The 20,397-nt window shown below is 40.9% G+C and overlaps 1 protein-coding gene across 1 annotated transcript; it reads right to left on the bottom strand.

Moving 5' to 3' along the window:
* Nucleotides 1–7,514: 7,514 nt before the first annotated feature.
* Nucleotides 7,515–7,901, bottom strand: LOC142170446 (putative mitochondrial protein AtMg01250). Its single transcript, XM_075232359.1, has one exon. The coding sequence runs from the start codon at nt 7,899–7,901 to the stop codon at nt 7,515–7,517; it is 387 nt and encodes a 128-aa protein (XP_075088460.1).
* Nucleotides 7,902–20,397: the final 12,496 nt, after the last annotated feature.

The raw sequence follows: 20,397 nt of genomic DNA, 5'->3' as shown, positions 1-20,397 counted from the left end.
TAGCGAGTTCTACGCGAACTGCCCAGTACACATGCTGCGGGAGGTGACTGTGCAAGGCACAGGGGTAGATTCCTCAATTGAAACTATCCGCCAGGTATTGAGGCTACCCCGGTTCACGGGCGATATTGACTACTACCACGACAGACCAGGGGTTACGTGGGAGGTTATGACTGATGTACTTTGTGCTGGTGGGCGACCAACCTGGATCAAGGACCACATTACCCTGAACTCCAACTCTTTCACGCACTTGGCTAAGTGTTGGTTGACTGTCATCTGCAGCCGGTTCATGCCCTCCAGCAACACCACAGACGTGAACTTCAACAGAGCCCTATTGACTTGGTGCTTCGTGACGAAGAAGGATTTTGATGCAGCACAGGTAATTGGTGACGAAATGGTCCTGCGGGGACCGCTACTATCAAAGGGATTTTACTTCCCTTCCTTGGTGACTGCACTATGCTTACGGAGGAGGGTCCCCACTGATCCTGCTGATGGAGCATTGGCACCTGAAGCACCATTCCGAGCTTCACGCATCAGAGTGGGCAGGGGCACACGTACAACAATTGTTCTAGATGATGAGGCTGATGACCCGGTTCCTTTTGCACCGTCCAGGAGATCTCTTGACAGTGCCGGACCATCTCGGCACCCCCATACTGGGGCAGGCTTTGCCAGATCTCAGTCTACCAGGCCTATGCTGCGTTCCATAGAGGAAGAGGTCGCGGATCTCCGCACCTCAGTGGATGGCCTACACACACGGATGGATGCCATGTCTCAGAGGCAGGCCCGGTCTGAGAACAGGCTCATGGCCTGGTTCCGTGCTTTGGGGAGAGCTTGCCATGTAGACCCTAGCACAGTCTCCGACTCTGATTGAGTCTTAGGGAAGTCTTCTTAACCTTCTGCTCTTTATTTTCTTGATATGACATGGGGACATGCCATGATTTTAAGTGTGGGGTGGGAGACTTGCTCTAGTTATATTTGTACTATACATAGACATTGTGTGTTGTAGCATGAAATTGATGTTGTTGTATATAATTGACTATAATTATATTAGGAGTCTGACTTGGCCCAACGACGGACACTTGTCGACGGGTCTCTTGAGGGTCCAAGTCGGATATATTTAAAAAAAAAAAAATTTAAAGGTAGAGGACTCTTCCTGAGGACGGACCATTGGGACAGTACTATTGAGGGAAGTAGTCCATGAAGATTTTTTTTTTGTTATTTTCTTTTTTTTTCTTTTTAGGTAGTGTAGTAAATCCCCCTTGATTTTTCTTTTGGCCACGGTTCTTTTCCAAGGGTTTTTCTTGAACCGGGTTAGGTAGATTTTTTCTTTTGTAGTTAAGACTAAGATGGGTAAAGTCTAGAATGCTACCTCTGATGTACACACCGGCAACCAACTAAAATGAACCTGAGAGTGTGACGTCTAGGCTCAGTTGTGGACTTGTCAATCTATGCCTTAATTTTGCACATCTTGCTTTGCTTGAATGCTCGTATGAGTGTGTTGATAGACTGATCCCGAACGAGTTACATGCTAAGTGCGTGTGAGATTTTACTTGCATTCTGTGCGTACGTGCGATACCTAGAACTTGCCCTGTGTGTTTGCAAAGCGAAATAGAAGCTGTTGGGTTTTAGAGATGATTGAGGCATTTCTTTGTGTAAGCCTACATATAATGGTGAATCCACATGTCTATATTGCCATAGTTAACCCCTTTGAGCCTGAAGCATGTTCTCTGATAACACTATAATGACCTATATCACTGTGTTTGAATAGCTGATTGTTTGAACCTATACCTCCGAAAAGCACTTGAATCACTAAAGAAAATACAAAAGTCAAAGTGTGGGGTGGTAGGGAGTTAGCGAGAAAAAAAATGGGGAATCAGGAATGAATTATTTGAATGGTGCACTGGAATTTAAAAAAAAAAGTGGAGGAATGATTGGGCTGAGCAGGGAAATTGAGATAAAAGGAAGTGTGTATTAAAAGTGCTTAGGGAGGTTAGTCACTACATCCAAATGTATCCTACCCGTCCTTTAGCCTACATTACAACCAAATAAAGACTTCTTGATCTTTGACTAAAACAGCTCGATTAGTAGAGTACTACACTAGGGACAAGCTTATGGTGTGTCTGTGCGGCATGTGAATGTTCTTTGCTGAGAGTGAGTGAATTCTTTCTATCTTCAGTTCCTTGTGTTTGAATTTTATGCGTGTGGAACTTCTCTCAGACTTTTTGATGTGAGGGAATGTGACTCGGGAAGGAAAAGTAAATCTTCACCTCTGTTAGAGTAACTAGAGTGAGCGCAAGTGTGTCATGGCAGTAGAGTCTGCATCTGGGGTATGACCGGCACATTGCTTAGGTTGTTCCGTCAAAATGGTGGGTGTGACATATTTGGGGTAAAGCATCAAACGGTTAGGCTTTTAAGTGTGGTTTATCTAGCTCGAGGACGAGCAAGGGTTTAAGTGTGGGGTGTTGATAATAGGTGAATTTAACTATATTCAGACCCTAAATAACCGCCTTCTTGCATAGTTGAATAATAAAAGTGATAACAAAATGCTCTTATTAGTGCTTTTCATGATTTGCAGGTTATATATGACTAGGGAAGGCTAGGGAACACTTTTGGAGTCAAAAACAATGAAGAAAGAGAGGCCAACCGTGAAATGTCCCAAGTGAACCACGCAAAAGCAGGCTGAAGAATCAGAAAAATGACTCTGCCGCGGTTCCACCGCGACCGCGGCAGAACCGTGGTGACGGATGCTCGCGGACAGAAGGAGATTCAGAGGAGCTGTTTGGCCGCGGTTCCACCGCGATCGTGGCAAAACTGCGGCAGGAGGCGAAAATTTCAGGGACTAAAGTGCAAAATACGGGATTTTTAGCCCAAAACCCTATTTTAAACACTAGACTTCGCCCAAGAGGGGGAGGTATTGATTTTTAGAGTTTCTTAGCAAGAAAAACCATTGTGAGAGATCACCCAAAACATCTTTCTTCTTTTCTTTGATTTTTATTGCTAGTTTTTATGATAAATATTGTTTTAGTTTGTTTACCCATAGTTATGAGTAGCTAAATCTTTTGTCTAAGGTTTTGATGGAACCTATTGGGGGATGAACTTCTTGTTTATGTGAATACAAATTGCTAGTTTCAATCTTTATTTATTCAACTATGCTCTTGTTGTAGTTAATTGACAGGATCCTCAATTAGCTGTGCCTATTTAGTGTGCATAACTCGGGAGAGAGTGCATATGTAGGTTATTGTTGAATAAAACCACTCCTAAAGTATAAGAGGAATCTATAACTGCGGGTTTAAAGGCGGGATTAGGGATAACGAAGCCTTAGGTGCAATCTTAAGTGAATTGTGTTAATTAAAGCTAGCTAATGTATCTCGGGAGAGTGCAATAGTATATTACTATGAGTACTCGGGAGAGATTTACGGTAAGAAAAGTGTTCATGATTGATAGAGGTGTGTTGACAAACTTGTATGAAGCATAAACAGAAGGGATTCCATTAATAGGGGAAATCTTTACCTTAGCGTTTTCTCGTCAATGTTTACAACCTTAGCATTTTAGTTTACAGCTTGTTATGTACTTGCAATCTTAGTTATTAAAGAAACCTTCAACTGTGATTCAAAAGTTTGGGAAATTGGTTCTCAAGAGTTTAGTGGGTCTAAAGATTGTAATTGATAGGTTAACTCTCTGTGGATTCGACCCTGGGCGTAATACTCAGGTTATATTTGCAACGTCCGCAGAGTCCTTTTTAGAGGGCATAGTTGGGCGTGATCACATATATTTGGTGAGATGTTCATTGCTGAGGCATATAGGAGAAACATTTTTGTTTGATAAAGTTGATATTCAGGTTAATTTGTGCACATTTACACTATTTCATTGACCTTGTTGCTTTCCGTCAACATATCGGATAACCCTATTGCGCTTACCAATCAAGGTTTAAGCAGATGTGAAAAAATTATTTAACGTTTATTTTGAACTTTTATCTCTTATAATTTTTACCAATTCAATTAACCGCTTGTAGCGACTCGACCGGTCGTCTTGAGCTTTAGTGTTCCTTTCGGTGGTTTAAGGTTTCGAGTAGCTTCGTATTGTGTATTATGCCTTGCGTGTATGATTGATTTTGATTTTTTGCATTTCGGAGTTGATATGGAATGGTTCTCATTTTAGAAGCTTAAGTGGTAAGAGTTGGCCGGAATTTAACTTTTGTGTAGATGACTCCGGAATGGCGTTTGATGATTCCAATAGTTTTATATGGTGATTTCGGATTTAGGCGTATGTCCTGATTTGGATTCGGAGGCCCGTAGGTTGATTTGATGCTTTTTGGTGAAAGTTGGAAAGTTGAAGGTTTGGAAGGTTGAGAAGGTTGACCAGAGTTGACTTTGTTGATATCGGGTTCGAATTGTGGTTTCGGGAGTTGGTATAGCTCCGTTGTATCATTTGGGACTTGCATGCAAAATTTAAGGTCATTCCGGGTTGATTTGATATGATTCGGCGCGAGTTGTAGAAGTTGAAAGTTCACTAGTTCATTAGGCTTGAATTGAGGTGCGATTCATAGTTTTGATATTGTTTGATGTAATGGGTTTTGAGCAACTCCGCGTTGTGCTATGGAACTTGTTAATATGTTCGAACGGGGTCTCGGAGGCCTCGAGTGTGTTTCGGATAGATTACAGATCATTTTTCTATGTTTTTGAACTGTTGGTTCTCATATATGATGTTCTTCATCGCAGTCGCGATGAAGCAATCGCGTTTGCGTAGAGATTTCTGCGGAGGCAAGTATTTTGTTCTTCGTGGTCGCGAAGAGGCGACTGCGTTCGCGAAACTTCGAGGACTTTTGTCTTCGTGTTCGCATTCTAGGATACGCGATCATGTATACTGATAGCTGGAAGGGGCATCGGGGATTTGTTATTCGTGTTCGCATAGTGTGCTGAAGATTTGTGAATAGCGGTCGCGACTTTATTTTGCGTTCGCGAAGAACATTTGGGCAGCTGTTTAAATTTGTCCTCATGATCACGATGGTCATTCCGCGATCGCGATGAGTAAAAACCTGGGCAGAAAATATAAAAGTACTCTATTTCGAGGATTTTGTTATTTATCACTTTTTAAGTTAGAGAGCTCGGATTTGGACGATTTTGAAGGGGATTTTGTGTTGGATTGTGGTAAGTATTCTTGACCCGGATTTTATTATATTTCATGATTTCATCTTTATTTTATCACTAAACTAGTAATTCTTTTTTCCAAATATAATTTCTTATAATGTTTTGTAGTATATATATATATATATATATATATATATATATATATATATATATATATATATATATATATATAACAATCCCAAAATGGGTCCAAGTCTTACAAATTGACCAAACAAAACTAAAATGTGTAAACTACCACTAGGTATGACAATAAGGAATGTTAATAAACTTGGTAAGCTAGCTACTACATGAATATGCAATGTAAGCTTCCGAAGAAGAATGATGCAAGTGAATCCATAGGCCAAGGGCATAAGCAATTAGTAGCACCTCTAATGCTCTCACCAGGCGCCAGGTTATTGGATTCCAAACAAATGCACCACTAAGCCATCCAGAAATCCCGGAAACATATGTAGCTTGTGTTCTTCAACCATTCATTCTTGATATTGCAGCTTGGACCTCTCTCCAGCAGTATGTGAAGCTCCTGTTTGTAGTGCATCCATACAACAACACAAACCAATCCAAACGAGCTAGCATATGCATCACTACCATGGTGATGCCTCTTAGAAAGCCTGCATCACTGCCTGTATAGCATTTCAAATCCATATAGTATCACACCATCTCCAGATTGAGCATGGTTACCTGCTAACACCTCTGAATGATAGTATAGTACACTTCAGTAGATAGCATTGCACCCACAAGAATCCCATAATTTGATCCAGTTGCTAACAGTTGTTAATGAGGATTGCCCGCTTGCCCTAACAGTTCTATATGTTGCCAAACCACCCCCTAGAATGAGCATGATAACATGCTAATATCACTGGGAAATCATCTAACAACACACTGCAAGTAACCATATACAAGCATGAGGGTATCTCTCTGATCATGTCTGGCCATAGAAGAGGTATATTTGATAACCAAGGGTATCTCACCTTTGCTAAATAATGTAGTGTCTTATTCACCTCGTGCACAACCCTAGGAAATGATATTGTACCTCTATTTTTCATAGTGTTCCTCCTCTTCCAAAGCTCCCATGTGATCACAGCTGGTACTGCCTGAAACAAAGGCTTGAGTTTGGGACAACATTGAGCATTCAACCATGTCCTTACAGCTTGATGGACCTATACCAAATTCACAACTATACCTGCTGCTTGTAAAACAAGTCTTCCGCACCCTGAATGTAGTATAACTTGTTAAGAACAAATGTTGAAAAGCCTCCTATAGTGGTTGTAAACAACGCCAACACTTAGAGACAGTCAAGTAATAATTCGTCCTCCACAAATCATCAGTAGATATCTTTCTTTTCCATGACCTCCATAGGAAGAAAGAGATATTGAAAGGCAATCCTTTGGTCCACACATTGTGTATTCTAAATTTGTAGGCTATGTCTCAGAATTTCCCGTGCACTACTCACTGAAAACTTTCCTGAAGAAGTTGGCGTCCATCTAGGTGTGTCCCAAAATTCATCATCATTTTGAAAGTGCACCTCATGCCTTATATGCTCAGCAATATCATCCGGGAAAGACTGCTCCAGTAGTTGTTCATTCCAGCTATTCTCATTCCTCAATTCTGCTACTTCTTGAAGGTCTTCAATAATGTAAATGTCTGGAGGTAGTACATGATACAAAGCACCAAGACCTGTCCAATTCCCATGTCATATGTTAGTAAAATCCCTATTCATCTCCCAAAGTATTTCATGCTCCACCTCCTCCCTTGCTTCTAACATTTTCCTCCTTACACGTGACCGCTCTCTAAATTGAATCACTGTGTGTATCTCCTTCTTGCAGTATTTGTTCCACATGAAATTAGACCATAAAGATTAAGAGATCCTGAACTACCACCGTAACTTAGCAAACAATACTTTGGATACATCAAACAATGACCTAAAACCTAATCCACCCTCTTCTTTAGGTAGACATAGGTTTTGCCATTTAGTCCGGTGCCTGCTCCTGCCTTCTTCCTTTGCACTCCAAAAGAACCTAGCAATGTCTTATGTAGATGCTCCAGGATGTTTTCAGGTGGATCCAACACTGAAAGAATGTGAGTAGACATACTTTGAAGCATACTTGAGATCAATATAGCCTTACTTCCATAAGACAGTAACTTCCCTTTTCATGAGTGAAGTTTGACTTTAACTTTCTTGATGAGATCATTGTAATAGTCTTTCCCCTTTCTTGTATTAAAAATTGGACAACCAAGATAAGTAAATGGAAATTCACTTCTTGAGAATCCAGTGATTGCCCATACAGAATCGAACAAGGCTCCAGTTACATTAGCATGCATATAAAATGATCTCTTAGCCTTATTAATCATCTTGCTAGATATGTGCTCATACTAGGTCAGCACATCAACTATCTTCTCTAATGAGTATGGATCAGCAGAAGCAAAGATAATAGTATCATCAGCATAGGCTAAGTGATTCAATGGATCAGTACACTTAGGCATGCCATAACTCTTAAACCTTCTATCTTCAAACAGTTTATTCAAATATCTAAACAGTACCTCAGTTGAAAGAATGAACAAAGCTGGTGATAGAGGATCACCTTGCTTAACTCCTCTTGTTGAGTGAAAGAATCCTGAAGCTTGGCTATTAATCAATACCGAATACCAATTATTAGCAATTAGATCCCATACCATGTTGATAAAGCATTTTGCAAATCCCATTCTCCTCAACACATGCAACAAATACTTCCAAGACACCCTATCATAGGTCTTTTCCATATCAAGCTTGATCACCACATTGGTAGGCTTATCCCTCAATCTTATATTAGTGACTATCTCCTATGTTAGTAAGATGTTCTCAAAGATACTTCTCCCCTAAACAAACCTTAATTGATTAAAGGAGATCAAAGATGGCAGTATCTTCTCCAATCTATCATGCAACACCCTAGAGATCACCTTGTTTATAAAATTAGTTAAGCTTATAGGTCTTAGATTAGAGAAGGTGTGGACCATAGGGTTTTTAGGTAGAAGAACGAGGTTTGTATGTGTTATAGATTTTGGCAAAGAACCTCCTCCATAGAACACCTATAGCATGTTGTATATATCATCACCTACTATGTCCCATTATTCTTGATAGAATATGCTAGTGAAGCCATCAGGACCATTATCACTTTCACCACTCAATGCAAAGACTACCCCTTTGACCTCTTCAATAGTAGGAAATCTACAAAAGTTCCAAATTTTGTTCAATAAACACCATAGCATGAACATTGAGTAGCTCAAAGTTTGTAGGATCATCTTCTTATATGAACTGCTTCTGGAAAAATTCTATTGCAGCCTCAGGCATAAGATCTTATGATCCAAGCACCATCTCCATTTTGAATTCGCTTCGACTGCAGCTTCTGCATTTTACCATTGACATGTTTATGAAAAAATCTAGTTTTAGTATCTCCTTCAACAAACCATATCATGCCTGCTTTTTTGCTTCCATTTCTGCTTTTCAATACTTAAAATACTTTTTCAACTTAGCCTGAGCTTTTTGAAGTACTTGATGTTCTAAACGTCAATACCACACAAGAGAGGGGTGATTTGTGTGGTACCCAATTTTTCGATCTAGAAGAACTCGGTTCTTCTAAGTGTTCTAACTACTACTGTTACAGAATTAAATGTACAAAAAATAAAAAACACAGAGATTTTTACGTGAAAAACACCTGGCTCAAAAGGTGAAAAAACCACGACCTACTGCTCAGTAAGATTTTCCCAAACATCCACTAAAATCACTGAGCCAAAACAACATTTACAAAAACTCTTTGTAAACCTAAGGATTAACTCTAATCGTTGTGTAGCACACAACCTCAACTGTTGCAACACCTTCAAGTTAGCCTATAACTTGAACACTCAAAGTACCTATTACAAATGCTTCTATGAAAGTTGAAAAGGTACAACTTTAAACCACCTGCTACAATTGAACTAGAATAAGAATAAACACAACAGAACTAGTTCTTCTATCTCGTTCAAGTAGCTTCAGGTGTGCACACTTAAATCTCACATAAATTGCTCGCAAAATTGCCTTCCTCGTTTGCTCTCAATTTAGTTTAACTTTTGCGTATGTGCAACACCTGTAAAAGAGAACAATCACTGTTATTTAATGAGTTAGTAATCAAAGTTTGATTGAGACTCAATTGCTGATCTTCCATCGAAGTTGAGTCTTTGTACAATACAAACTCCAACCCTATCCGTTATCCGGATTGTGTCCTCTTCCCATAAGGAGACTTTCTCTCCTCATCTAATATGCAACCTTTTCGATCAGTTCAGGAGATATTGCTGCTTGATCACTGAGACTTATCTCCTTCATGTGTATCTCACATGTCTAGGTTGATAAATACTATGCCTCACATGATGGACCTGGTCCATGACTGAGTTCATTTGTCATTCTTCAAAACTTCACCTGAACTTGGGCCAACAGTACTATTCTATTCTCCACAGTTGGTTCTTCCTCAAGTAATATCTTCTTCACTTTCACTACATCTTCCCTAATAGCCAGCTGCTGGAAGATATCTCCATAGGTCTCCTTGATCCATTTGGAAAGTACAATTTTAACTCTCTTCAACTTTTGCTTGAACATAGGAAATGATCTCCAATGAAGTCATCCACCCAATTTTTCCTAACTACCTCCTTAAGTGTATCAAGCTTTATCCAGAAATTCAAGAACTTGAATGGTTAGTTGAATTGCATTGCCTGATCTCCAAAACTCATCAATATTGGAGCATGATCTGAGCTTGTTCTTATTAGATGATCCACTTTAATACTTGGAAACAAATTCTGAAAAGGTAGATTTATAAAAATTCTGTCCAACCTCTTGAAGATATATTCGACATTGGATCTCCCATTTCACCTAGTGAAAGGGCTCCCTTTGTATCCAAGATCAAACATCCCACATGATTTAACACAAAAAGCAAAATCTTCATATTCTGAAGGGTAAACTGGAAGGCCTCCTATCTTCTCATCTTTACTAAGAACCACATTGAAGTCTCCAGCAACCACCTAAGGCAACACAATGTCACTAGCAAGATAGTACAAATTGTCCCACAATTTTAATCTTTCAAGTGCTGAACATTTGGCATACACAAAGGTCACCATAATGTGCTTACCAATATCTTGATGATACACCTTAATAGTCGCCTATTGCTCAGTATCCATCAACAATTCCCATTCTATCATAGCATCAAAGAACAACCATATTTTTCTATTGATATTTAATATTATAGCTTCCATTCCTAACCTCCTCATGTACCTCTAAATATGTCTAGAGTGCTGAAAAGGTTCCGTGAGTGCTACAATGAAGAAACCATGTCCCCTTTGCATGTTGATCACCCTCTGAAAGGCATGTTGAGTATTAACAGACCTTATGTTCCAAACTAATGTCTTGATCATCATTTAGTTTGTGATACTGCCCTTCTGAGCAAAATTCTTGTATGTTGAGCTGCCTATTTACTTTGTGTCTATTTTCGCTCTTTCTTACCACTCTTAGCACTTGATCTAGGTAATAAGTCAGCTTCCCTAGCTACAACTTTGAAATTCCTTGCAGTTGATTCATCATCACCCTTAACTTCGAATTGCCTTTGCTCCACTATTGAATTTTGAATGTCCACTAGGGTAACATTATGTGTGATGATGTCATGCAGGATATGATTTGGTGATTTCAAGGGTACATTGATTTGAATCAGCATTGGTTGCCCAGTACCTGAAGCACATGCTATTAGCATTGCTCCATTGTTCTTGGGGACTATAGCTTGATCAATTTGATCACGTGCCTTCATTGTTGCTTCCTTTAACACCTTAGAGTTTTTTTTTCCATAACACCTAAAGCCTCTAGCATCACCTTAAATTAGAGATTAATTACAGAACCCAAGCTAGGGAAACTATAGCTGGTAGTGAAGTAATCACTCTTCCATTAAGATCAAAAGTCTTCCCATCAGTTGTTTCATGGTATGACCTTACTGTATCCTCTAGGACCTCAACATAATCATCTCCAAACTAATCACTACCTTAAAACTCCACTGGATCACATGTATCAAAGCCAAAAACCTTGATAGTTTCCTTAGGTTTTACTATTCCATTAGGTGTATTCTTCCCAGCTGCATCAATAACTAATCATCCATTTATTTTACCTCCTTCTACGGATTCTTTATCAACTCTAACTGGTTGCATTGGCTGTTGATTTAAAATCTTCAACCGTAGTTTATAGTAAACTAGGGTTTACTGTAGCAGCCTGCCCTACAGTGTCAGCTTGTGTTTTAAGCATGCTACTGCTTTGCTCCTTGGTCTGGGCATTAAAATTAGCTCTTGTATTGTTCTCCATTAAATCCACTCAATCACCCCATGAATAGCTAACATTATTTAAAGCTCCAGTATTTTCAATTGCCTTTGACGAGTCTTGTGTCATTTGTGAAGGTACCTCCTGACAAAACTGGTTCATGGTAACATTAAGCACTTCTTTAGGAGCCCCAAATCTCCTATTTGCACAGTCAACCGTCCTCTCTTTACTAGTATCTACCCCAATCCCTGTAGAAGTAGGATTAGGGTTCCTAGTTTTTGCCGCTACAGTAGTCCCAGTTGCCCTAGGACTTGAGCTGGAAATTTGAGCATTGTCTAGTTGTGTCTGCTCCTGATCCTTATTGGATTCCTTCTCCAACTGTTTCTTCTCTTTTTCTTTGTCATTCCCATCCCCTTTGCCATTAGTGATCCTCAAAGTTGGTTGTTCTATTTCTTTAATCTCCAGTGCATCAAATTTGTTCTTAGTTTCTACTGCATCATCAATGGTCTTCCACTTCAATTTGTCATCTTCCTTCTCCTTTGCATTATCATAATATGAGCTCTCCTATCTCTTTGATATTTATTTTGTCTTCATTGTCCATTCTTGTTTTTGCGGGAATAGGAAGAGGCTTTCCAAGAACTTTTCCACTTATGAGCACCTTGTTGGTGTTAGCTGCAAAACTCACCATGTCGCGACCCCAAACCGGACTCGGTCGTGATGGCACCTCTCGTGAAACAAGGCCAGCCGACACAAACCCCCAAACCAATTAACAGTTATACTAATTCATAATTTAAGTCATTAATAAGTGATAAATCCCAAAATAGAGTGAAATAGAACAAATGCGGAAACCAACGCAGCCCGACATCGGGGTGTCACTAGTCATAAGCATCTAAACATCCGTCTAAGAGTATGAAAAGGACTACACAGTCTATTACAGAGCTAGTACAAAGAAAAGTAAAGATAGGAAGGAGAAACACTAGGCTGCGAACACCGAGCAGCTACCTAGTGAACTCTGAACAGCCTGCTGGAAGTAATCAGCCCTCGTTAGCGTGACCTGACACCTGAATCTACACATAAGGTGCAGGGAGTAATGTGAGTACGCCAACTTAGTAACTAATAAAAGTAAAGGCAACTGAGCGATTAGAAAGCACATAAAAACACATCAAAATGCTACAACGAGGCAGTGTAAAAGAACAATACAATAGAACAGTAAAAGCTCATAAAAACTTCTAAGTACAGTAAAACCTTTTTAAAACATCTTTTAACAGTTCAAATGAGTGAATAAAAATAGGGATAAAAGATAGAAACACAAATCATCTCCTCGGGCAAAATACCAACAGAACCAGCCCATCGGGCTATCTTAGTTTAACTGCTTAAAACATCTTTTAACAGTTCCCGCACATGGTCTTGGTCCCCTAGATTAACTGCTTCTGTGTCATTTAGGTTAGGTTTGGGTTTTTCTTCAAAATGACTTAATTCTTTACTAATTTCCTCATAAGCTTCATCATTGTTACCATCCACCCCATCATCACACTTGATTTCTTGTATTATTACTTCTGAGCTAGATTGGTTTTTAAAACTGGGCCGAAGATTCCTCATGCATGTCATATCATTGATATCAGCATAAAAAGAACTGTACAAAAGAAAAGAAAAGAAAATGGAAAAAGAATTAGGGACGAAGGAAATTGCATTTCATTAAATGTAAAGATAACAAGGTTTTAACTCATCCAAACGGACGGAACATAGCAACTGGATTACAAATCCTGGAATAATCCAGGTGACAAAAGGAAAACAAAACCCACTACCACGACTCCCTCCGAATTTTAAGAGGAGTAGCTTCCCAATTGTTGATGTTAGCATGTGGTCCGATGTACTGTATATCTGCTCCGCTTGACCCTGTCCCGACCTCAACCATATTTACTTCAGCAAATACTCTCTCGAACACCTTATCCAAATTCCCCTCTGCCCCAATCAGTGAACCTGACATCTTCGCCAATGCCTGTTTCTTGCTACCCGGCCTGACGAAGGACCTGGACAAACGTGGGATAGGTTTAGGAAGAACCCAAGCTTTCTTTTTCAATTTACGGGCTCTTCTAACATCTGCCGCTGTTGGTTTGAAACCTAATCCGAAAGTGCCCAGATTTTTGGGAAGGGACACAGGTTGAATAATGCCCTGAAGTTCAGCCCCCAGACCTTTCCCTGGCACGAACCCGTTATTCAACATTTCTGATACTACCATGACGGTCGCAGCTGCCACCCTGGGACATGGCATGCTTTTACCTTCGGGCACTCTACTCACCGGTACCGTGTCTAAGACTTGATAAACCCATGGTCCCTTAGCATCTTCAGTTTCTATAAAGGGCACAATGGCATCGTTCATGGCGCATGTGGGATCTTCCCCATGTAGCACAATTTCTTGTCTGTCCCACTCGAATTTGACCATTTGGTGCAGCGTGGACGGCACGGCTTTGGCCGCATGAATCCATGGTCGACCCAACAAAAGATTATAGGATACTGCAACATCCAACACCTGAAATTCCATAGTGAACTCGACTGGGCCAATAGTCAATTCGAGTACAATATCCCCTACTGTGTTTGTTCCCCCTCCGTCGAACCCTCGAACACAAATGCTATTTTTTCGGATTCTATCCTCATCGATCTTCAACTTGTTCAACGTGGACAACGTGCAAATATTAGCACTTGACCCGTTATCGATCAGTGCCCGAGTAACCATTGATCCTTCACACTTGACCGTCAAATAGAGAGCTTTGTTGTGTTCTGTGCCTTCCACAGGCAATTCATCCTCAGAAAATGCTACCCTGTTCACTTCAAAGATCTTGTTGGCAGTTGTCTCCAGATGGTTCACTGAAATTTTGTCAGGCACATGAGCCTCATTCAATATCTTCATCAAAGCTCGGCAATGTTCGTCAGAATGAATCTATAACGACAACAACGAAATTTGGGCCGGTGTTTTTCTCAGTTGTTCAACAATGGAATAATCTTGTACTTTCATCTTTTTCAGAAACTCTTCTGCCTCTTCTTCCGTCACAGCTTTTTTGACTGGCATTGGATTGTGTTTAGCGCCTTTGGCCTTTCTCAACTCTTCGGGAGCAAAACAACGTCCCGACCGGGTTAGTCCTTGTTCTTCACAACTCTCTTCCTCAATTTCCTTTCCTTTGTATGTCACCACCACCTTGTCATATCTCCACGGTACGGCTTTGCTATCAACCACGGGTAACTGGACTACCAGTTTTATGACAACCGGTTCTACGTAGGCTCCTTTCACAACCACCATGGGTGTAGATGATGACCCTGGTGCCACTAACTTGACTGGCTCTGGCTTTTTCGCAGCCACGGATGGTCCCTTTCCCATTACCAACACTGGCTTGTCTTTTATTGCTTTTAACTGAACCACTGGCCTTGCACCCACTGTCTTTTCTTTGGCTTCCGTAGAACGAATCACCATAACCACCTGTGAAGGTTTTTCTGGCTCTGCCCCCTTATGTATCAGTTCGATCATATTGGCCTCATAATGTGCTGGTAACAGATTTTGGTTAATGTTTGGGGCCTCTGGAGCCTGTACTTCAATACGGCGATTATCAATGAGTTCTTGTATCGCGTTTTTCAACTTCCAACATTTTTCAGTATCATGCCCCAGCATCCCTGAGCAATACTCGCAGCTAACAGAATGGTCCAGGTTTCTAGGAAGGGGGTTTGGTGCTTTGGATTCAATCGGGGTCAACATTCCCAACTGTTTCAATCTATGGAAGAGAGCAGTGTAAGATTCCCCCAGCGGAGTAAATGTTTTTCTGTTTGAGGCCTTCTCATTTCTGAAAGCTTGGTTTGGGCGAAAGTTGGTTCCTGGTCTGTTTCCCCTGGGAGGGGGATATGTGTTTTGTGGGGGTGGATGTGTGTTTTGAGGATTCGGTGCACGCCATTGCGAGTGCACCGGGGGCTGAGTGTAGGTCTGGGCGTGGTGAATAGAAAAGTGTGGTTCTGGTGGTAGATAATAGTGTTGTGGTGGGCCATATGGGGTATATTGGTAGTTTGGGTGGTGGGGTCTGGGTTGGTTGTAATAGAGTGGAGGGTTATTGGGCCTGGACCAAGCACTAGCTTCAACTGTAGCCACTTCTTCTTTCTTCTTCTTTCCAAGCACACCACCAATACTGCTTTGGATGGCCTGGGTGGTTGCTTTCAATGCCGAGTAACTCAAGATCTTGTTAGATTTCAATCCTTCTTCAATCATGGCTCCCATCTTTACCACTTCATTAAACGACTTTCCGACAGATGTCACGAGATGACCAAAATAGGTAGGTTCCAATGTTTGCAAGAAGTAATCTACCATCTCACTCTCCCTCATGGGAGGATCAACCCTTGGAGCTTGTTCCCTCCAGCGGAAACCAAACTCTCTAAAACTTTCCCCAGGCTTCTTTTCCAGCTTCAACAATGACAGACGATCGGGGATTATCTCAAGGTTGTATTGAAAATGGCCAATGAATGCCTGTGCCAAATCATCCCATGTATACCATCGGCCAGGGTCTTGCCTCATGTACCATTCTAGCGCTGACCCGCTCAAGCTTTGACCGAAATATGCTATCAACAGTTCATCCTTTCCCCCAACACCTCTCATTTTGCTACAAAAGCCACGCAGATGGGCTACTGGGTCGTTGTGCCCCTCATATAAGTCAAACTTCGGCATTTTAAACCCCGCAGGCAACTGAACATCAGGAAAAAGGCACAAATCTTTGTATGCGACGCTGACTTGGTTACCTAAACCATGCATGTTCCTGAAGGATTGCTCCAGGCTTTTGACTCTACGGATTACTTCCACCTGTTTTGTATTCTTAACCGGTTTCTCAACATCTCCAGGGATTTCAAAGTGGGGATAATAGGTATATGGTTCAGGTGCTTTGAAAGTGGGTTCAGGAGGGTAATATTGGGTGTCGTGAGCTTGGAATAATGGCTCACTGGACGATCTATGTAGTGGGGCTGGGGGAGGTGCCACAAAGACTGGAACCATAGGTGGTGGAGGGTTCTGTTTGGGGGGTGGAGCCGGGGGAGCGTATGAAGTGGTACCATAACCCTGAGCGGGATAGGGGAAAGCTGAAGATGTGTGGGGAGTGGTGGGCTCCTGAGCTTGGGACAAGGGTGGGATGTAAGATGGATTAGCAGGATATAGTGGTGCCGGATGTCCCTGAGACCATTCCCGATGCATTTCAGCCATTTGTGCTTTTAATTTCTTCATCTCTTCTTTCATAGCACCCACATCTATTACCTCAACCTCATTTTAATGGTCTATGATACTGATTTCCGAATCCTGCCCGGTCATTTTTACTTGATCTTTCGACCGGGTGTTGTACGGGTGAGTTGCCAGAATTTCCAATCAACTAACCACCTGCCTGGACTCACACATTTAGACAACCACTTTGTTAGCGATTAAGTCTTAACAGATTTAACAACCGCACGTTGGCATTAATGCACTTATACAGTTAATCGTTTCTATTATGCGTTTCCTCGATTGCATGCGTCATCCCGGCACTTCGTTCCTTGTTTTTTTTCCTTTTTTCAAATTTCTTCACCTCATCCTTCTCTTGTGCTTTCTCTTTCTGTTTTTCTGCTCTTTTCTTTCTTTCTCTCTTTCTCAGTTTTCCTTCTATTTTCTTCTTTTTCTTCTTTCTATTTTTCTTACGATTATGGTCGAATCCTATGGAGATTGCCTACGTATTGTGACCCCGCATGAATCAGACCAAGCGTAGTTCGTGAAAATAAATGCACAAATAAAGGGTGGAAATAAAATTTTCAATTTTCATTACTAAAACAAACTATTACAAACTCAACACTTTTCGGAATGAAACTAACGGATGCAAATTAAATACAGATTCTAAGACTACGAACATACTTGACCCGGAAAGATAACGGACATACGAAAGATTGACTCAAAATGGTAGAAAATTACAGACACGGACTATGCATATTCTAGTGCTTCAAACTTAGGTGTCCGCTTGGCGTCGTTCGGCCTCGCCGCGGGCCTAGGATCCAAATCCCTTTCAAGCTGCTCTAACTCATTCATGGTTCGCTTCACATAGATCATCACTGCTGAGACAAAAGTAGTATGGGTCATGTCTTCACAAACCCGGCATCTCCTGAAAATGGCATGAGCAATGGCTCTAATCCTGTCTTTTGTTTGCTTCTTTTCTATGAGCAAGCGTCTTATCTGATCGCTGCATGTCTTTAAAGCTCGAGAGTCCTGCAGGTGTTGGTCTTGCAGCCGCTGTACTTCTACCTCCATCTGGGCCAACAAGTTGTAACAATGTCCACTTTCAATTTCAAAATCTCTAGCCTGCCTAACCGCTTTACCCTCAAGGGCAACCACTTTTCTCTTTAAACTGGCAACAATTTTCTCATGGTCCCTTTTCAACTGATTCAAGTATTGGCGACGCTCCTCTGTTCTTGTAGCCCACTTAAGTTCTGCAGACATTCTTAGATTTTTCTAATTCATCCCGCCATTCCCTGACTTCATTTTCCAATCTTTTTACCAATTGTTCATTGGATCAGCTCCTCGGTTGCTTATCGATGGTTATCTTCAACTGTCGGATTTGGGTCCTAAGTGCTTCATTTTCTCGAGCCAGTCTATTCTTTTCACCTTGATCTGCGGCAACCTGTACACTGTTCTCGAATTTCAGACTCTCAACTTGCTGCTTCAGTTTACCGATCTCAACTTGATAGCCTTCTTCCTTTGCTAACCAGTCCCACTGTTCTTGGGATGACTTGGCGAAATCTTTGAGATGAGGTCTTTTAGCCGGTCTCCCACATGCCACGTCACCTCTGAACCACTCGTGATATCCTTGGGCAACTTCCCCTTTGACCCTATCTGACATACAAGTGTTTGCCATCAGATGTTGACACTCACTCCAAATTTGGCGAACTTCTTCCTCGGGGAATCGACCATCAGGACTGATTTCGACCACTTGGGTACTCAAATCTTCATCTTTCGGTACTACTTGATATCTACCGAGTTGCCTCAGAACCCGATATGGTGCATAGGGATGGATGCTTTTGAGTCCCATCAACAGAAAATACGGGCGGGCTGCTGGCATATATACGACCTCTTCGACAGGCAACCATCCAAGCACCCACTATATCTGGCTGGCATTGAGGTTCCGAAATAGTAATGCCCAGGCCGTGACTCCTTCAGGTAGACTAGCCCCTTTGATTCTTGTGTAAAATTCACCTATATGAGTTTTCTCAACCGAACCATAACTCAATAACTGAGAGCGAGGGCACAAATGCTCAGTCATCTACATTTGTAACAACAAGCTATATCCCTCAAAAAATTTGCCCCTAGCTTTACACGCAGTGAGAGCTCGGAAGATATCAGCCACGATCATAGGTGCTAAAGTGCTTTTCCCCATGGTTTGCAAGGTACTGACGACTCCCGCTACTTTCAAATCAATATTATCATCTTTCCTTGGGAATATTATGAGGCCCAAAAAGGCTATCATAAATGCCACCCGTCTGTGTTCCTCCCATTTTTTTCGGCTATTTCTACTGCATAGCTTAAAGTCTGGATTATTGAACCCACCCACGTGGCCATATCTATCATACATGAAGCGGAAATTGCAGAAACCCTTTGCAAAATCTGGATGATGAATTGTTCGGGGTATTTTCAAGGAATCCAAGAATCGGTGTATGGTAATGGCCCTAGGAGCAATCAAGTATTTGAACCTCAATAGAGCTTGATCACTTCCAATGTACCCCACTATTTCTTCCAATGTTGGGGTGAGCTCAAAGTCTGAAAAATGAAATACATTATGTGCCGAATCCCAATGGGCGACCAATGCCCTGATAATATCCCCCCGAGGTTGAATGTTTAATAAATCCGGAAGGTCTTTCAAATATTTTCTCACTTCGTCTTGCCCCTCTTTGCCTAAATCATTCCACCATAATTGCAGCTCAAAAGAGATTTTGGTCATTATTGAAAAGGGCTCATTTACCATCGTGCTCATCCTGCACATTTATTAAAGCGTTTAAGCAACAGGAAACTCTTGTTCGATACAACAACGAAAAAAACTGTCTATATTTGTGACTCAAAATTACCTATATATTTTCAAGCGAAGAACTTGACTTTCAAACATGGCCTTTCAGTGCTTTGGAAAAAGATTTTAAGGCTATTTATGACAAGGCATCTCTACTTAGCTTCTCTTATTTCAAGATAATAAAAAAATGAAAACACATGACCAAAGGTGGCTATTTATGCAAGGTCAGCCTTCCGGCGTTCCGTTTGGGAACATTTGGCTAATTTTGACAAAACGACATCACCTGGTTTATCTATGACAAAAATTAAATTTTTGATATTTTTTGGTTATTTTTGCAAAGTGGAAGTTGGACCCGATGAGGGTTGCCTACGTATCTCACGCCCTGTAAGAATCAAACCTGCGTAGTTCGGGAAAATTAACCGAACTATTTTAAAACAATGACTCTTTTCCATTTTTGTTTTTAGCATAAGCGAATAACAACTATTAAAAACAAAACTCTTTTTCTTTCTTTTTTCAACAACTAAAACAACCTATTTTTCCAAGCTAAAAAAAACGGACTCTTTTTCTTTTTCATTTTTTCAACAAAATAATGAAACAACTTATGTTTTTCAAAACAAAGACTCTTTTTCTATAAACATTTCCCTTTTTTTCTCTTCATTTTCCCAAATATTTCGGCAGAGTTTCGCCAGTAATTGGTCATTGATTTCTTATTTCTAAAATAATCAATTAACTCCCTAACTGATATTTTATTTCACTCTTTTCTCTTTTTTTTCACTTTTCCAACACCCGAGATTCAGAAACCGGTCAACATGCAGGTTCAGAACAAATAAATGCACAGCACAAGAGAATGCATCAGGATAGTCTTTTCATTTTAAGGTTGCTAGTCCTAGACGGACCCAACCCCTGTGTTGAGTCCCCTAAG

Source organism: Nicotiana tabacum, chromosome 16 (genome assembly GCF_000715075.1).
Source record: "Nicotiana tabacum cultivar K326 chromosome 16, ASM71507v2, whole genome shotgun sequence".
NCBI classification, from domain to species: Eukaryota; Viridiplantae; Streptophyta; class Magnoliopsida; order Solanales; family Solanaceae; genus Nicotiana; species Nicotiana tabacum.
Note: the sequence above shows the minus strand (reverse complement) of the source record. Positions and strands in the feature narration are given on the sequence as shown.